The sequence below is a fragment of the Lissotriton vulgaris genome, chromosome 5 (genome assembly GCF_964263255.1).
Source record: "Lissotriton vulgaris chromosome 5, aLisVul1.2, whole genome shotgun sequence".
In the NCBI taxonomy this organism is placed as follows: Eukaryota; Metazoa; Chordata; class Amphibia; order Caudata; family Salamandridae; genus Lissotriton; species Lissotriton vulgaris.
The window spans coordinates 1,696,631,128-1,696,644,706 of NC_141693.1; the positions used below are offsets into that span (position 1 = coordinate 1,696,631,128).

At 44.7% G+C, this 13,579-nt stretch overlaps 1 protein-coding gene across 2 annotated transcripts in view; it reads left to right on the top strand.

The window, feature by feature from the left end:
• Positions 1-7,100, top strand: part of LOC147716982 (ADP-ribosylation factor 1-like) — a 214,481-nt gene extending 207,381 nt beyond the window's left edge. For both annotated transcript variants that reach the window (XM_086923840.1, XM_086923841.1), the window contains exons 4-5: positions 3,728-3,852; positions 4,884-7,100. In XM_086923840.1, the coding sequence (XP_086779966.1) occupies positions 3,728-3,852; positions 4,884-5,045 (287 nt within the window). In that variant the 3' untranslated portion in view covers positions 5,046-7,100. The remainder of the gene's footprint in view (positions 1-3,727; positions 3,853-4,883) is intronic.
• Positions 7,101-13,579: the final 6,479 nt, after the last annotated feature.

The following is a 13,579-nucleotide window of genomic DNA, read 5'->3' on the forward strand; positions in this document are numbered from 1 at the left end:
AAAACATCCACTGTGTCAAGAATTCATGGACCCATTAGTTTGCGATCACAAAACTCCACCCACATGGCCCTTACATTGGTTGCCAGGCAACAACCAACAACAACCTTCAGACATTTGGTATCGGCACATTGACCAAAAAAACGGATTAGAACTTTCTTTTGCACACTCCTAATATATAATTTTCAGTACAACCAGTCTGACTCTGTCACCAAACAATAGCCAGCAAGATCCTGTTTGACTTTTGAATCTGGCACGATCTATCCAAAACGGACTAAAACCCACTTCAAAATTAAATCCAGCAAGAAACGTAAAAACTACGCTTCCCAGAAGCCTTAGCAGCGAGTTCGAAGGACTTATACAACCGGGTCAACCGGCACTAACACAAACACGCCGCAGTCCTGAACGGAGCCACGTATGGAGGAGACTTGAGAAAGGATCACCGGTAAGAATTCCCGAGAACCAACCTAGCGGTACACGTTGGATTTATGCCTGCAATAATCCGCCCTTCGAAAACGAGCTTAGACTTGCCATTTCATTTCAGAACACAGTCGGATCCAAGGCATTCAGCGCCGCAGTACTAAACGGAGCCACGTACGGAGGATACTTTACAAAGGATTACCGGTAAGAATTCCCGAGCGCCTACCCAGCGGTACATGTTAGATAAACGTCTGCAAATATCCGCCCTTCGAAAACGAGCTTAGACTTGCTATTGCATTTCAGAACACAGCTGGACCCAAGGCATTGATTCAAAGACCCGGCACGGTAAACAGCGCTACAGGCGTTTTTTTACAAATATAAGAGCTCGACCATATCGGTCTCACTAAACCCGTTTTTTAACATGAGCACAACCGTGATATGTCCATCCCTGAATCCATGATTGCCAGTCAATAGGACACCTTTCTCTCTTGTTTCATCACAGGAGTGCTAGATACAATCGACATCCTACTGACCACGCGGTCACACCGCCCATTCATGTAAGTACACTGATTAATGACCGATACTATTGTGCCAGCGTGACCGGCCAACCAATACTAATTATGCCCATTGAATTCCTTAATATTACAGCTACACGAGTAGCCACCCTGTTGAGAGACCGACCAATGAACCATTAACACAGGTATGACCTAAGAGAGTGCGTGTGACTGATAGAAGTTGAGTGTTCTGAGTATGACTGACAGAATGTTTTTCATTTACTTCTGTAGATTGAATCTTCAAGGTCCTGATGAGAATCCCTGGCACATAAGGGATTCGAAACGCGTCGACCTCTGTTCTTTTCACCTCTGTTTTCTCAAATAGACCAATCTCCCCAGGATTAGAACTTGAAAACTGATTTATCAGATGGTCTATTATATGCAAACATGCGGAAACAAATCTGGTACTAATCACTAGTACCCGCACCTGTTCTCCAAAAAATCTTCATTCAATACAGGGCGTGTACACTAGTTTCTGAACAGGTTCATTTGTAAATTTGTTGTCTATTCGTCCAGTCTTGTATATATTTTGTCTCTAAGTGCACTTAATGTTGTCCCTTGAATGTCTATTGTGTCCACTGAATGTTTTTTTGCAAAGTGATATACATTATATTTGAGTTATAATACTCTATTCTATTGAAGCATGTGAATCTATGACAGACACACTAATACTGGAGAACAAAAATTGTTACTTGCCTGTAAACAGGTGGTTCTCCAGTATTGGTGTCTTTCATAGATTCACATGCGACCCACCCACCTCCCCTCAGAGACTCGCTTCTCCTCATAGACTCTTTTGTCACTCTTGTGCTACGAAAATCTGAGGGACTGAGCTCTGAGGAGAAAGTTCTGGAAGGGAGCTGGTGCTTGATTGGCTGTAGTTTGGACTAACATAATGACAGGAATATGTTACAAATGTTTCTCTCTCCTACATGTATTCCTATGTAGGAATAGTTTTTTGAGTATTTGCTATGTTTTTCTATTATACATTTTATGTTATGTATTTACATACATATGTTATTGGTATACTATTGCTATTTTATTTACCGTGGGACTCCCACTTCGACGGGGAATATTCAAGCTTGTGAATTTATGAAAGACACCAATACTGGAGAACCACCTGTTTACAGGTAAGTAACACTTGTTCTTTTGGGTGGATGACCAGCTCTTTTGTTGCATACGTGGGCGCCAAAAAAGGCCGTACACCAGCAGACCATCTCCCGGTGGGTCGTTCTGTGCATCTAAGCTTTGCTAAGAAAGAGCTTATTCTGGAGCTGTGTGCCCATTTCACCAAGGCGACGGCAGCCACTACTGCCTTTGGACGCGGCGTTACCTTGCAGGACATTTGTCAGGCAGCTACGTGGGCCTCGCTGCACATGTTTACCAAGCACTACTGCCTTGATAGTCCGATCCGGAGGGACTGCTTCTTTGGCCGTTCTGTGCTCCGTGACTTTCTGGTGTAATCTTCTTCGCAGACCTACCACTGGGGTTGGTATTGCTGGGGTATCTATTCTAACGAATCTATTCTATCTCTTTCAGATGCACAAGTTACTACTTGTGTAACAATATATATGTAAGAGACATTAGTTAGTGATAGATTCTTACCGCCCAACCCCTCTTCCCCGTTATGCGAACTGATTACAAGGGTGAAGGTCATCCCTTTCAGGGCCCTAGTTTTATGCACCAATGGTCAGTATCTTGCATGGCTCTGCATTCCTGGGGCGGAAAGTCGTGTACAGAACTGACGTCCGCGCACATGTGTGGCGCTTAAGTAGTCTCAGTGACGTCATCTCTGTGCTTACGACCACAGTGACTGACGCGGAGCCGCAGGATGCCACCTACTGACATGCAGGGGTACTGCTAAGCAAAACTTTCTGGATCCAGTCTGACGCCTGGGGATATTCTAAGGTAAGGAATCTATCACTAACTAATGTCTAACAAATATATTGTTACACAAGAAGTAACTTGTGCACCGCTAACCAGAGAATGGAAGAGTGAGCGTAAAGGGCCTATATTATGCTTCTGCCATTAGTTTTTAAGGTGCTAACTGGTTTCCTACCTGTTTCACCTTTCTGGTGGGAACCTAAAGCTGTGATAGATTCCATTACTGCTATTCCTTTCTATGTGTGGGGCTGGCAAGCCACCTCACTGTTTGATTTCTCGTCCAGGTCATGTAGGCCTAAGTAGCATTCTGTTGCTGCAGCCCTGACTGTCACTTTGACTTTGCTCTGCTGCTTCTCATTATGCTCCAAGATGTAACTCCTGCTGTAAATAACCTACACAACTTGCATATGCCGGCTAGTTTTTTTTAATAGAATGCTTTGACACGTTATCCCTGCGAGCAATGTAAAGCTACTTGATCGTCTTCTGTTTTTTCCGATTTCATTCACAAATAAGGTATACATGTGGTACCCTGCATTCCTATGCTGCAGGTTTCAGCTGAAATGAGCAGAATTGGCAATTTAGAAGGAACCAGTAAAGCGGAGCTAAGCTAGACAGATAACTGTACGTGTTGGGGAACAGGAAGGAGACCCACTTAATAGCTCTGAATGATATGAAGTGATGTAGTGTGGTATTTTGCAAGCCCAACAGCAGGACGATGTGTAATTAAGACGAGAAAGGGATTGAGTTTAGTGATTCAATTTCAGGACAAAAGAGGTAAAAAACCGGTTTTCATGTATTGTCCATATGAAATTGGAAGACTTTGGAAAATGAAGAAAGTTAATAGAAGGTTTACCTTTTTGTTTGTTTCTCTTCAGGCCTGATTTTTGTTGTTGACAGCAATGACAGAGAGAGGGTGAACGAAGCAAGGGAGGAGCTAACAAGAATGCTAGCTGAAGATGAACTCCGAGACGCTGTCCTGCTAGTATTTGCAAACAAACAGGTGAAATATATCTACAATTATGGGACTCCCCCATTTTAAGTATATTTTTTGCATATTAAGACTAGCTGTGCTAGTGTGTTGTGGGGAGTGGTTAACCAATATGATCTATTCAATGATTCGTGTGAGTACGGGTAGATGACTGCAAGTATCAAGCTATGATCCAAGATTAGTAATGTTCATTCGTGTGTTATAGGTGTTTGTACCAGGTACAGAAAAGTATTCAAAAGTATAATTAAATGTATTGTATGCCTGCGTGTGTACATGCAGACATTTATGAAAAAAGGGTCACTGAGGGTGGTAGCACAAAATGGTATTCCTTCTTGAGTGATGGTGTTAGTAAAAATTTACTATGCAGTGCAAAATATAGTTATTCCTTTATGTAAAATAGCCATGTGCGTTTGACTGAGACGCCAGACTCCTTTCAAAGCCCACCTAACAGCTGCCAAATAGTCCTAGGACATTCGTCCTGCTTGTTCATTGGAGTCTATAATACATGTGTTTTTTGACATCAGCCTAGGTGAGGTCTCTCTTTTTTTTTTTTTTTTTGGTCCAGGGGTTATTGATTGTCCTCTGTGCTGGGCTTTAGCAATTTCTAGCCACCAGTGATCTTTCTTGCCTTTTGATACTAGTTTGAAATAAAGACGTACACTGCTGAAGGATTATTGTATGCATGGTCATGTTGGCAGAGAAATGTTGTGGAAATTGAAGTCAACAAATTTGGCAGGAGACCGGTATGGGGATTCTGTAAGTAGAAATATTTCATGCAAATGGACGGAGGCACTTCATATTTGTCAATTAGTCCCCTATTGCAAATAGTTTTTTAGGGAGTGCCTGACCTCTTTTCTGACTGTTGTAGTGGTTAGCCATCCCCTGTGTGACCGTGAGCTGAAATTGTTCACTCTACTATGGACTGTTCATCTTAGTCTTTTAAAGTCTCCTCCGTATCCACTTATGTAGGGTATTTTCAGAATTATGGATAAAACTGCATAATGTTTCTCTTCAAATGGCTTAACTTGAATTTGTCTATTTAGGACCTTCCCAATGCTATGAATGCTGCAGAAATTACAGACAAGCTGGGACTTCACTCCCTCCGTCATAGACACTGGTACATCCAAGCCACATGTGCGACAAGTGGAGATGGCCTTTATGAGGGATTGGACTGGCTTTCCAATCAGCTGAAAAACCAGAAGTGATCCATTCCATCCCCCCAATCATCTCGGCAGAAACAGTCTGCGTCTGCTGTCTGTCCGCCGGCGTGAGAGCGTGTATGTCTGTGTTTGGGAGTGGGAGCAGCAATCTCACACAGTGCCTTATGTATGCTGTCACAGCAGTATTAACACTACCCTCCATTTCTGTAACTCGCTGTCCTGGAGTTTTCACTCGAAGGGGGCTCTTTAGGGACTTAATGGTACTTGAATGGTTAAAGGGACCTTCACCTGTGAGTAAATAAACAACATCTAACCCTGTGTTCCTGAGCCCACTTGCCAGTGAATACCTACGTTGAAGCCTTGCCTTTCTGGTTTTTATTCTGCAATTTATCCTTGCAAAACTAGTCGACATGACGAAAGGAATCTAAAACCCTTAAGACTTACTTTAGGCCACACCTGTAATAGTCTGCAGTATTCCGAAATGCTAAAACCACGGATTCCTAACCCCTCAACACTGTTTTTTAATTGTTGAATGCAAGCAGCAGGGTCTTGTATGCCTATTGCGATACTTACAGCAAAACATATTTGTTTCAGAATCTTAGCCTATCGATTTGTGTCAATTTGTAATATTGGCGCTGCTATTTTTTCTGAATGATTGAACTTTTGTATTTCGGCAGAAATTGGCACGTGTGCACGCACCAGCGTAGTTTACCGTTTTAACTCCATGTATATTTTGCTTTCAATCACCCCAGGCTGAGAAGAGAGGCTTCTGAGATACCTGCTCCCACTCCTCTTTTGTACAGATTATCCCTCAATTTAGTGGGTGTTCACTAATTGGAAGGAATATGTACAGTGATATCTTAATGTCATTTACTAACCATTTAAGTTTATTTCTATCCCAGAAGGTCTACCTGTCTGTTGCATAACCTCACGGGAGTTGGTGTCTGTTGTATTTTAAGCGGAGGGGAAGGAGGCTCGGATTTGTGCAGAAAATGTAAAAAAAAATAAAACTATTGTGAAAAGGTATACTTTTGAAAATTGTTTTGTTTGATGTAGACATGAGTGTTTATTCCTTAGCGTTTTGATACCAGTGAAAGTGTTTTAGCGTACAGCAGTAATCCCTTCATTGTTGGTTTTTGGTCCAACCACTTTTAAAGAGAAGCTCCCTTTCTACAGCTAAACAAAACTCGGCTTTTTTGTTCAGTCAAAAAGTAGTGGTATTGTACTGTACTTAAATGTCTGGTTACGAGCAAGTTTATTCAGGCTCCATATAGTCTGTTAAGATTGTAGTTCTGAAATGCTGGAAAAGAATGCTGTTAGAAATTGGTTTCCCATTGGAAGTCTTGCCATTATCCTTCCTGCCACCACTTTGCAACATCAGGTAAGTATCTGTATTCATATTGGACCATTTTACATCAGGCTATTTGAAACTGTGTATATCAAAAATAAAACAAAATAACTACTTTATAGGCTCCTTTATCCAAAGTCTGTTAAGTATTTCTAATGGAGTTCCATCCTAGCCATTTGTAAATATGTGTTTCTCATTTCTGGGTGATGCATCCATTTGAACATGTCAGCTGTACCTTCCTCAAGACTTAAACTGCTTCAACTCTTCCTGTGCTAATGGTTTTGCTATGACTGCTAGTTTAAAATGGAGGGTTCTGAATTGCAGTGGGAACATTTCTGAAATCTACAGGACACGTTCTTAAATCTAACAACTGGTGGTCTGTACGAATTTGCTCGCACCAGCTCCAGTGAGGAGATATGCAGACTGTTTACCGTACAGTCATCTGAATGTGCAGAACATTGTATTATCCCCAAAGGCCTTTATTTCTCATTTTTAAAATGTCAAAAAATCTGTATCAGACTTGTACCTATTGTTTGGGGCGGTAAATGTAGCTCCCAATATCAAAATGTACTTAGTTACTTATTGCAAAGCAGAGTGTTCACAACTTCATGTTTAAAGAAAGATGAAGCTTTAAAGTATAAATTAACTGTGATGATTGATGCACGATTGGACCGAAATCTGGACTTGTTTTTTAAAAACATATTGTAATTTGTCAGAAAATGCACTATAATAAAGAGATCTGTATTGAAAAACTGTTGTACGAGCATTTGGATCAAAAATGCAAGAGTAAGCTGTTTGTAGCGATTTTTCCACTGCTGTTCTATTGGTTATAAATGTAAAGTAACAATCTCACCTGGATGTGGCTGCTTACCATCCCCATTGGGTTTCTGCACACATTCAAGTTAATGCTGCTATCTTTATATAGTGCCCCAGCCAGCACCTTAATGTATTTTTGTGGCATCTCTTATATTTGTGGGGTGTACGTAAAACGGTGTACACTATTCCATGTTACTACATTTTCTTCATTGGCCCTTGTATTCCACCTCAGGTGGTGGTGTTCTGTATTTCAAAAGGTAATTTAACCTGACAGGTTTCCAAGCTCGTTATGTACTAATGGGTCGTATGAGAAATGCCAATACTTTGATGCAGTTTAATTTTCTGAAACTCTTCCACCTATTGTGAAAATTGGGCATCTGCCTTTCAAATATGACTGGAGTTGCACCAAGATCAGTTCTGACCATCAATTCCTAAGCAGCTGTTCTATCATGCGAGGTGGTGGCACTAAAAGCTCTACAGAAACCCTGCACAGCCATAGAAAGTGCAACACAAAGCCTTATAAATTCCATTATTCCATGCCCTTGGACACTGATCTGGAGCTCTATTTACAACTTTTTAAACCTTGTTCATCTTGTGGCAACAAGAACATATACACTGAGTCTTTATACTAAACCGAAGTCAGCAGAATGCAAGATTTGTAAGTCTTTCTCAACTAAGACTCTTAGGGACAAAGAAAGGAGGTTGGCATTATCTCTTATGAGTAATGAGAATTTTCCTCCTCCAAGGGAGATGCCCCCACTTCAGGGGTAGATTCCATGAGAAGTGCCCCTACAAAAACTACCATGAAGGCAGCGCAACACCGTGGTACAGCACTTGCTACCACCTTTTCTGGTGACAAACCAGATGAGAATGCGTTGAGCGCTACAGTTATTCACCGGTCGTAAAGACTTATTAGTTTTCAAAGGACTCCTCAAAGGAAACCTCGTTGACCCCCCAGTTGACGACTAGCATTCCGCCAACGATTAACAAACTGTAGACTACGCCCATAATTTCGACAAGTGACCATACCGTCGATGGCATTACCGTTGTGAACCACACAGTCCATGAAAAACGTGAGAGGAAATGTGTTTTCACCATTAACAGATTTACCTCTTTTTCAATTATTGCAGTCTGATCAAGAAGAGGAGGCTAGTGATTTTGCATAGATAACAGGTTACAGCCCAGCACAATTTGATGGGAGTAGTCAGATTTTGGAAAGGAAGCGATGGGCCTCCAGCAAATATATTTACCAGCAGGAGTAGAAGTCTGAGAGTACTTGATTGTATAAACCGAAACCACCTAAACATTATCAATTTGGACCAGATCTGGTCCAAGGGCCAATGGCCTTTTGATCAACTTTGCAATAGATGATAGATACTTTCAATAGGTAATTACAGCAGCAACCAACTAATAATCCTAACATGGGGTTGGGTTACCTGCTACACCCATCTTCTCTTCTCCTGAAACTGCTCAATCAATCACAGAATTTGTAGAGCACGCTCCTTACCCACGAACGTCTCAAGGCACTGGGGGGGAAAAATGGGGGGGGGGGGGGTGCAGCTGCTGGTCGAACAGCCAGGTCTTGAGCAACCTCCTGAAGTTCAGCAGGTCTTGGGTCTGTCGTAGGCTGAGTGGAAGGGTGTTCCAGGTCTTGGCGGCAAGGTGGGAGAAGGATCTGCCACCGGTGGTTGTTCTTTGGATGCGCGGGACGGTGGTGAGGGAGAGGTCGGCGGAGCGGAGCTGGTGGTTGGGGAGGTAGAAGAGGGGTCGTCTGTTGAGGTAGGCTGGGCCGATCTTGTGGAGTGCCTTGTGTGCATGGATAAGTAGTTTGAAGGAGATTTCCTGTTGACTGGGAGCCAGTACAGGCTTCTCAGGTGGGGGGGGTGATGTGGCTCTGGCATGGTACGTTGAGGATGAGGCGTTTTGAATGCGTTGTAGTCGTTTGAGCTTGGCTGGGACTCCTGCGTAGAGGGTGTTTCTGTAGTCGGGTCTGCTACTGACGAGGGCATGAGTGACTGTTCTTGTTGTATCTGTTGGGATCCACCTGTAGATCCTGCGGAGCATGCGGAGGATGTTGAAACAGGAGGAGGAGACTGCGTTGGTCATGGAGAGCGTTGAGTCTAGGATGACTCCCAGGTTGCGTGCGTGGTCAGTTGGTGTGGGGCCGCTTCCAGTGCAGTCGGCCACCAGGAGTCGTCCCAGGCTGATGGGTTAGAGCAGAGGATGAGGACCTCTGTCTTATCCGTGTTCAGTTTTAGTAGGCTGCCCTTCATCCAACCTGCGACAGCCTTCATGACTTCGTGGAGGTTGGATTTGGCTGTGAGAGGGTCCTTGGTGAGTGAGAGGATCAGATGAGTGTTGTCGGCGTAGGATATTATGTTGAGGTCGGTGTCTGGCTGAGCCCTGGGGTACTTCGGAATGGGGGGAGGTGGAGACTGTGTTCTGAGGGAGAGGAAGGAGGTGGTCCATTCCATGGCCTTGTCTCAGATCCCTGCATCATGGAGGCGTGCGCGTAGAGTGTGGTGGCAGACCGTGTCTAAGGCGGCAGAGATGTCCAGCAGGATGAAGGCTGCAGTCTCGCTGTTGACCAGTAGGGTCCTGATGTCGTCGGAGGCCGCAATGAGGAAGGTCTCTGTGCTGTGGTTGCTGCGGAACCCTGACTGGGAAGGGTCCAGGATGTTGTTTTCTTCGAGGTATCGGGTTACCTGTGTTGATGATCTTCTCGATGACTTTGGCTGGGAACTGGAGCAGGGAGATGGGCCGGAAGTTCTCTTCCAGGGGATACTCATCAATAGTCATAAGCACTGAATAGTCCCGCCCTCGTGCGGGACCCCGGAGCAATAGCCAATAATATGCATATATCTACATATATATATATATACATACATATAAATACACATATAATACTATATATATATCTAGATAATATGCATTATACATATGCAGCCTAAAATAACCATACTAGGCTCAAAAGACTGCCCCCAAAAGCCTGAAACAAATCTTTACATTTGTAAAATAAAGACATATAAATGACATTATATGAAAATGCAAAGAAGAAAGCACTGCCTTTGTTGTCTTTGAAACACACCACCTTTATTTTCAAAGGTAAAACAGGCAGGACCATAGAGGCAGCTTTAGCCTAGATAGGCTGCATTGTAACAATAGGAAAAAAACTGGCGCCGTGCCTTTAAGACCTCCAGGAACCTCCAGGCTCCCATCATGCACCACAGGTGACAGTTAGGTCAGTTCTTTTTTCCGGCTCCTTCTGTGAGGATCCTGGAGCATTGAGCTCGCCAGTTGGTGATTCTTTTTCACTTTTTTCTGGTAGTTCTTTCAATTTTTTGTCATTACTCGACATCTTTAGTCTTTTCCTGACTAATTCTACAATTTTTGTGGTTTTTTGACCTTTTTTTTTTCCAGTCAAAATGCCTGCCTTATTTAATAAGTGTCCGGCCTGTGGAAAAAAAATGTCTAAAACAGACCCTCATTCGGTCTGTGTGGCTTGTCTTCCATCCACACACAAGCCAGAGCTTTGCTACCATTGCAGCAAGTTATCAAACAGAACTTTAAGAGAGAGGGAGAAGAGCAGGCTTCAGTTCCTGCATGACAGAGGTGAAACCGTGAGTGGAAGAGAAGAACTTCACTCCAGGAAACCTTCTCCTCAGCGGAAAGAACATAAGGGAAGAGGGGAGAAGAGAAAACATCGTTCCCCGTCGAGTTCGAGGGACAGATCTTCTTCTAGAGTTCCGGTATGTTCGAAATCGTCGAAATCAGCGTCACGTCTTCCGTCGACGTCGAGGTCGCCGTCGAAGAAGGATTCGCCGTCGATGAGAGGTGAGAGACGCCATGAGCGTAGGCGATCCAAGTCTGGCTCCCCTACGACTACGAGAGGACGGGACTCGACGTCGTCTCATCGACGTCGACGTTCGCCGTCGAGAGGCTCAAAAAGTCAGTCAAGGCCGCCGTCAAGAGGCGCTATGACATCGACGTCGAACCGGGAATTGGCGGCTTCGACGTCGAAGAGCCCTGATCAGTCGAGGCACACGACGCCTAGAAAAACTTCGTCGTCGAAGCGCCTGACTCCATCACCCAAGAGACCCTCGACGTCGGGAAGGTCGACGCCGAGGACGTCGACGGCTCCGCCGAGGAGGACGACGCCGCAGAGGACGACGCCGCCGAGGAGGACGACGCCGCCGAGGAGGTCGCCGCCGCCGAGGAGGTCGCCGCCGCCGAGGAGGTCGCCGCCGCCGAGGAGATCGCCGTCGAGGAGGTCGCCGCCGAGAAGATCGTCTCGGGAAAAATCGACGTCGAAAAGGCCACGTTCCACGTCGCCTGCAGCTAAACGTCCTAGAACGGTTTCTAAAGGCCGATCTGAGGTTTCTGTGGCTGTTTCTGGGAGTTCTTCATCCCCTGACCTGAATATAGTTCAGATCTCTCCAGAGCCTTCAAGAGCTCCATCACCTACAGGAGCTAACATATCTCCTCGATGGTTGGGAGAACTTAGAGACTGGAAGATTAGGAGAATCAATCTTCCAAAGTCTTGGTCCAGGTCGCCAGAGTCAAAGAACCGTGTCAAGATCAAGGTCACCTCTTCTTCGAGTGATCCAGTCTCCTGAAAGGCGACAACGTACTCCGCAGAGGAAGTCTCCTTCCGTGAGAAGGCGGACGCCTTCTCCGAGGTCCTCACATCACCGATCCAAGAAACGTGATACGAGATCCTCTACAAGATCTACGAATTCGAAGAGATATTACTCGCCTACGTTATCTTCGACTCCTCCGAGCAGGATATCGCCGATTGATGACGTAATCACTTTCAATGAGGTTCTTTGCCGGGGAGCAGCGAAACTCAATATAGAGATGCCTGTCTCTACTGCGAAGACTACAGTTATCTTCGAAACTTTGCATCAGAGATTATCATCGAGACCTTTACTTCCTCTGGTTCCAGGTCTTTTGGAACCTGCCGAACATAAGTTCTTAACACCGGCTTCTTTGGGAGCGGTCCCCTCACGGATCGCAAAGAAGTACAGGGCTCCGGACATTGACCCGTTATTTTTAAGAGCGGAGCCGCAGCCTGATTCGGTCATCGTCTCAGCGGCACGTAAAAATCAGAATGGATCAACGTCCTCGTCTGTTCCCCCAGACAAGGATAGCAAGACTTTGGATTCGGTAGGAAAGAAGATGTGTGCCACTTCTGCTTCCTACATGAAGGTTGCCAGCTCCTCCGCTTTATTGGGTCGCTATGACCGTTCTCTTTGGGATTCCTTATCCAGATTCGCAGAAAAACTTCCCAAAGAAGACAAGAATGACTTCTTGGAAATACTTCATGAAGGTGGGCTAGTGTCTAATCAGGTGATTAGCGCAGCTGCGGATGCTTCCGATCTATCCACGCATGGCTATGCTCATGGTCTTTGTACGAGGCGTTCAGCTTGGCTAAGACTTACGGGACTCAAACCTGAAGCCCAGCAACGCATTCTAAACCTGCCTTTTAATGGGAAAACGCTCTTTGGATCTCATGCTGACGACGAGATGTCAAAAATGAAGACAGAGTTGGATACTGTGAGCTGTAGGTCTCGAAAAGAGAAAGGACAATTTTAAGAAAAAATACCGTCCTTATGATCGGAGACAGAGCCAGCAGAGGGTTCAAACCCCTCAATGGTCTTCACAACAAAATCAAGGAAGATCTCAGTTCTCCCAGCGTCGTCCTGGTAGAGGAAGAGGCGGAATTTCCAGACAGTCTGCTCCTGGAAACAAGCAGCAACAGCAAAAGCAGTGAGTGTTTGCTTCCCCTGAGCCCGTTGACCACTCCGGTGGGGGGAAGTGTGCATTTTTACCTGGAGGAGTGGAAAAACATCACAAACGACGCATGGGTGCTGAATATTGTGCAAAATGGATATGCAATCAGGTTCAAGTTTCCACCACCCTCAATTGTTCCTCAAAAGACTGTATTCCATCGTCTTCACCTTTTGAAAAAGGAAGTGTCGGTGTTAATCCAAAAGAAAGCCATCGAGGAGGTCCCAAGGACACAACGTCGAAAAGGAATTTACTCCCGTTACTTTCTAGTTCAAAAGAAAGGTCCAAGCAGGGAGTACAGGCCTATACTAGATCTCAGGCGCCTCAATCAGTTTATCCGACGAGAAAAATTCAGAATGCTGGCGTTACATCAAATAACCCCACTTCTGCATCAAAAAGACTGGATGTGCTCCATAGATCTTCAGGATGCGTATTTTCACATCCCCATTGCCCAAAAACATCGGAAGTTTCTGAGGTTCTGCATACAAACCAATCATTACCAGTTCGCAGTCTTGCCCTTCGGGCTAAAGTCAGCTCCTCGCACCTTTTCAAAGTGCATGGCAGTCGTAGCGGCTTTCCTGAGAAAGAGGCATATCTTCGTCTATCCCTATCTAGACGATTGGCT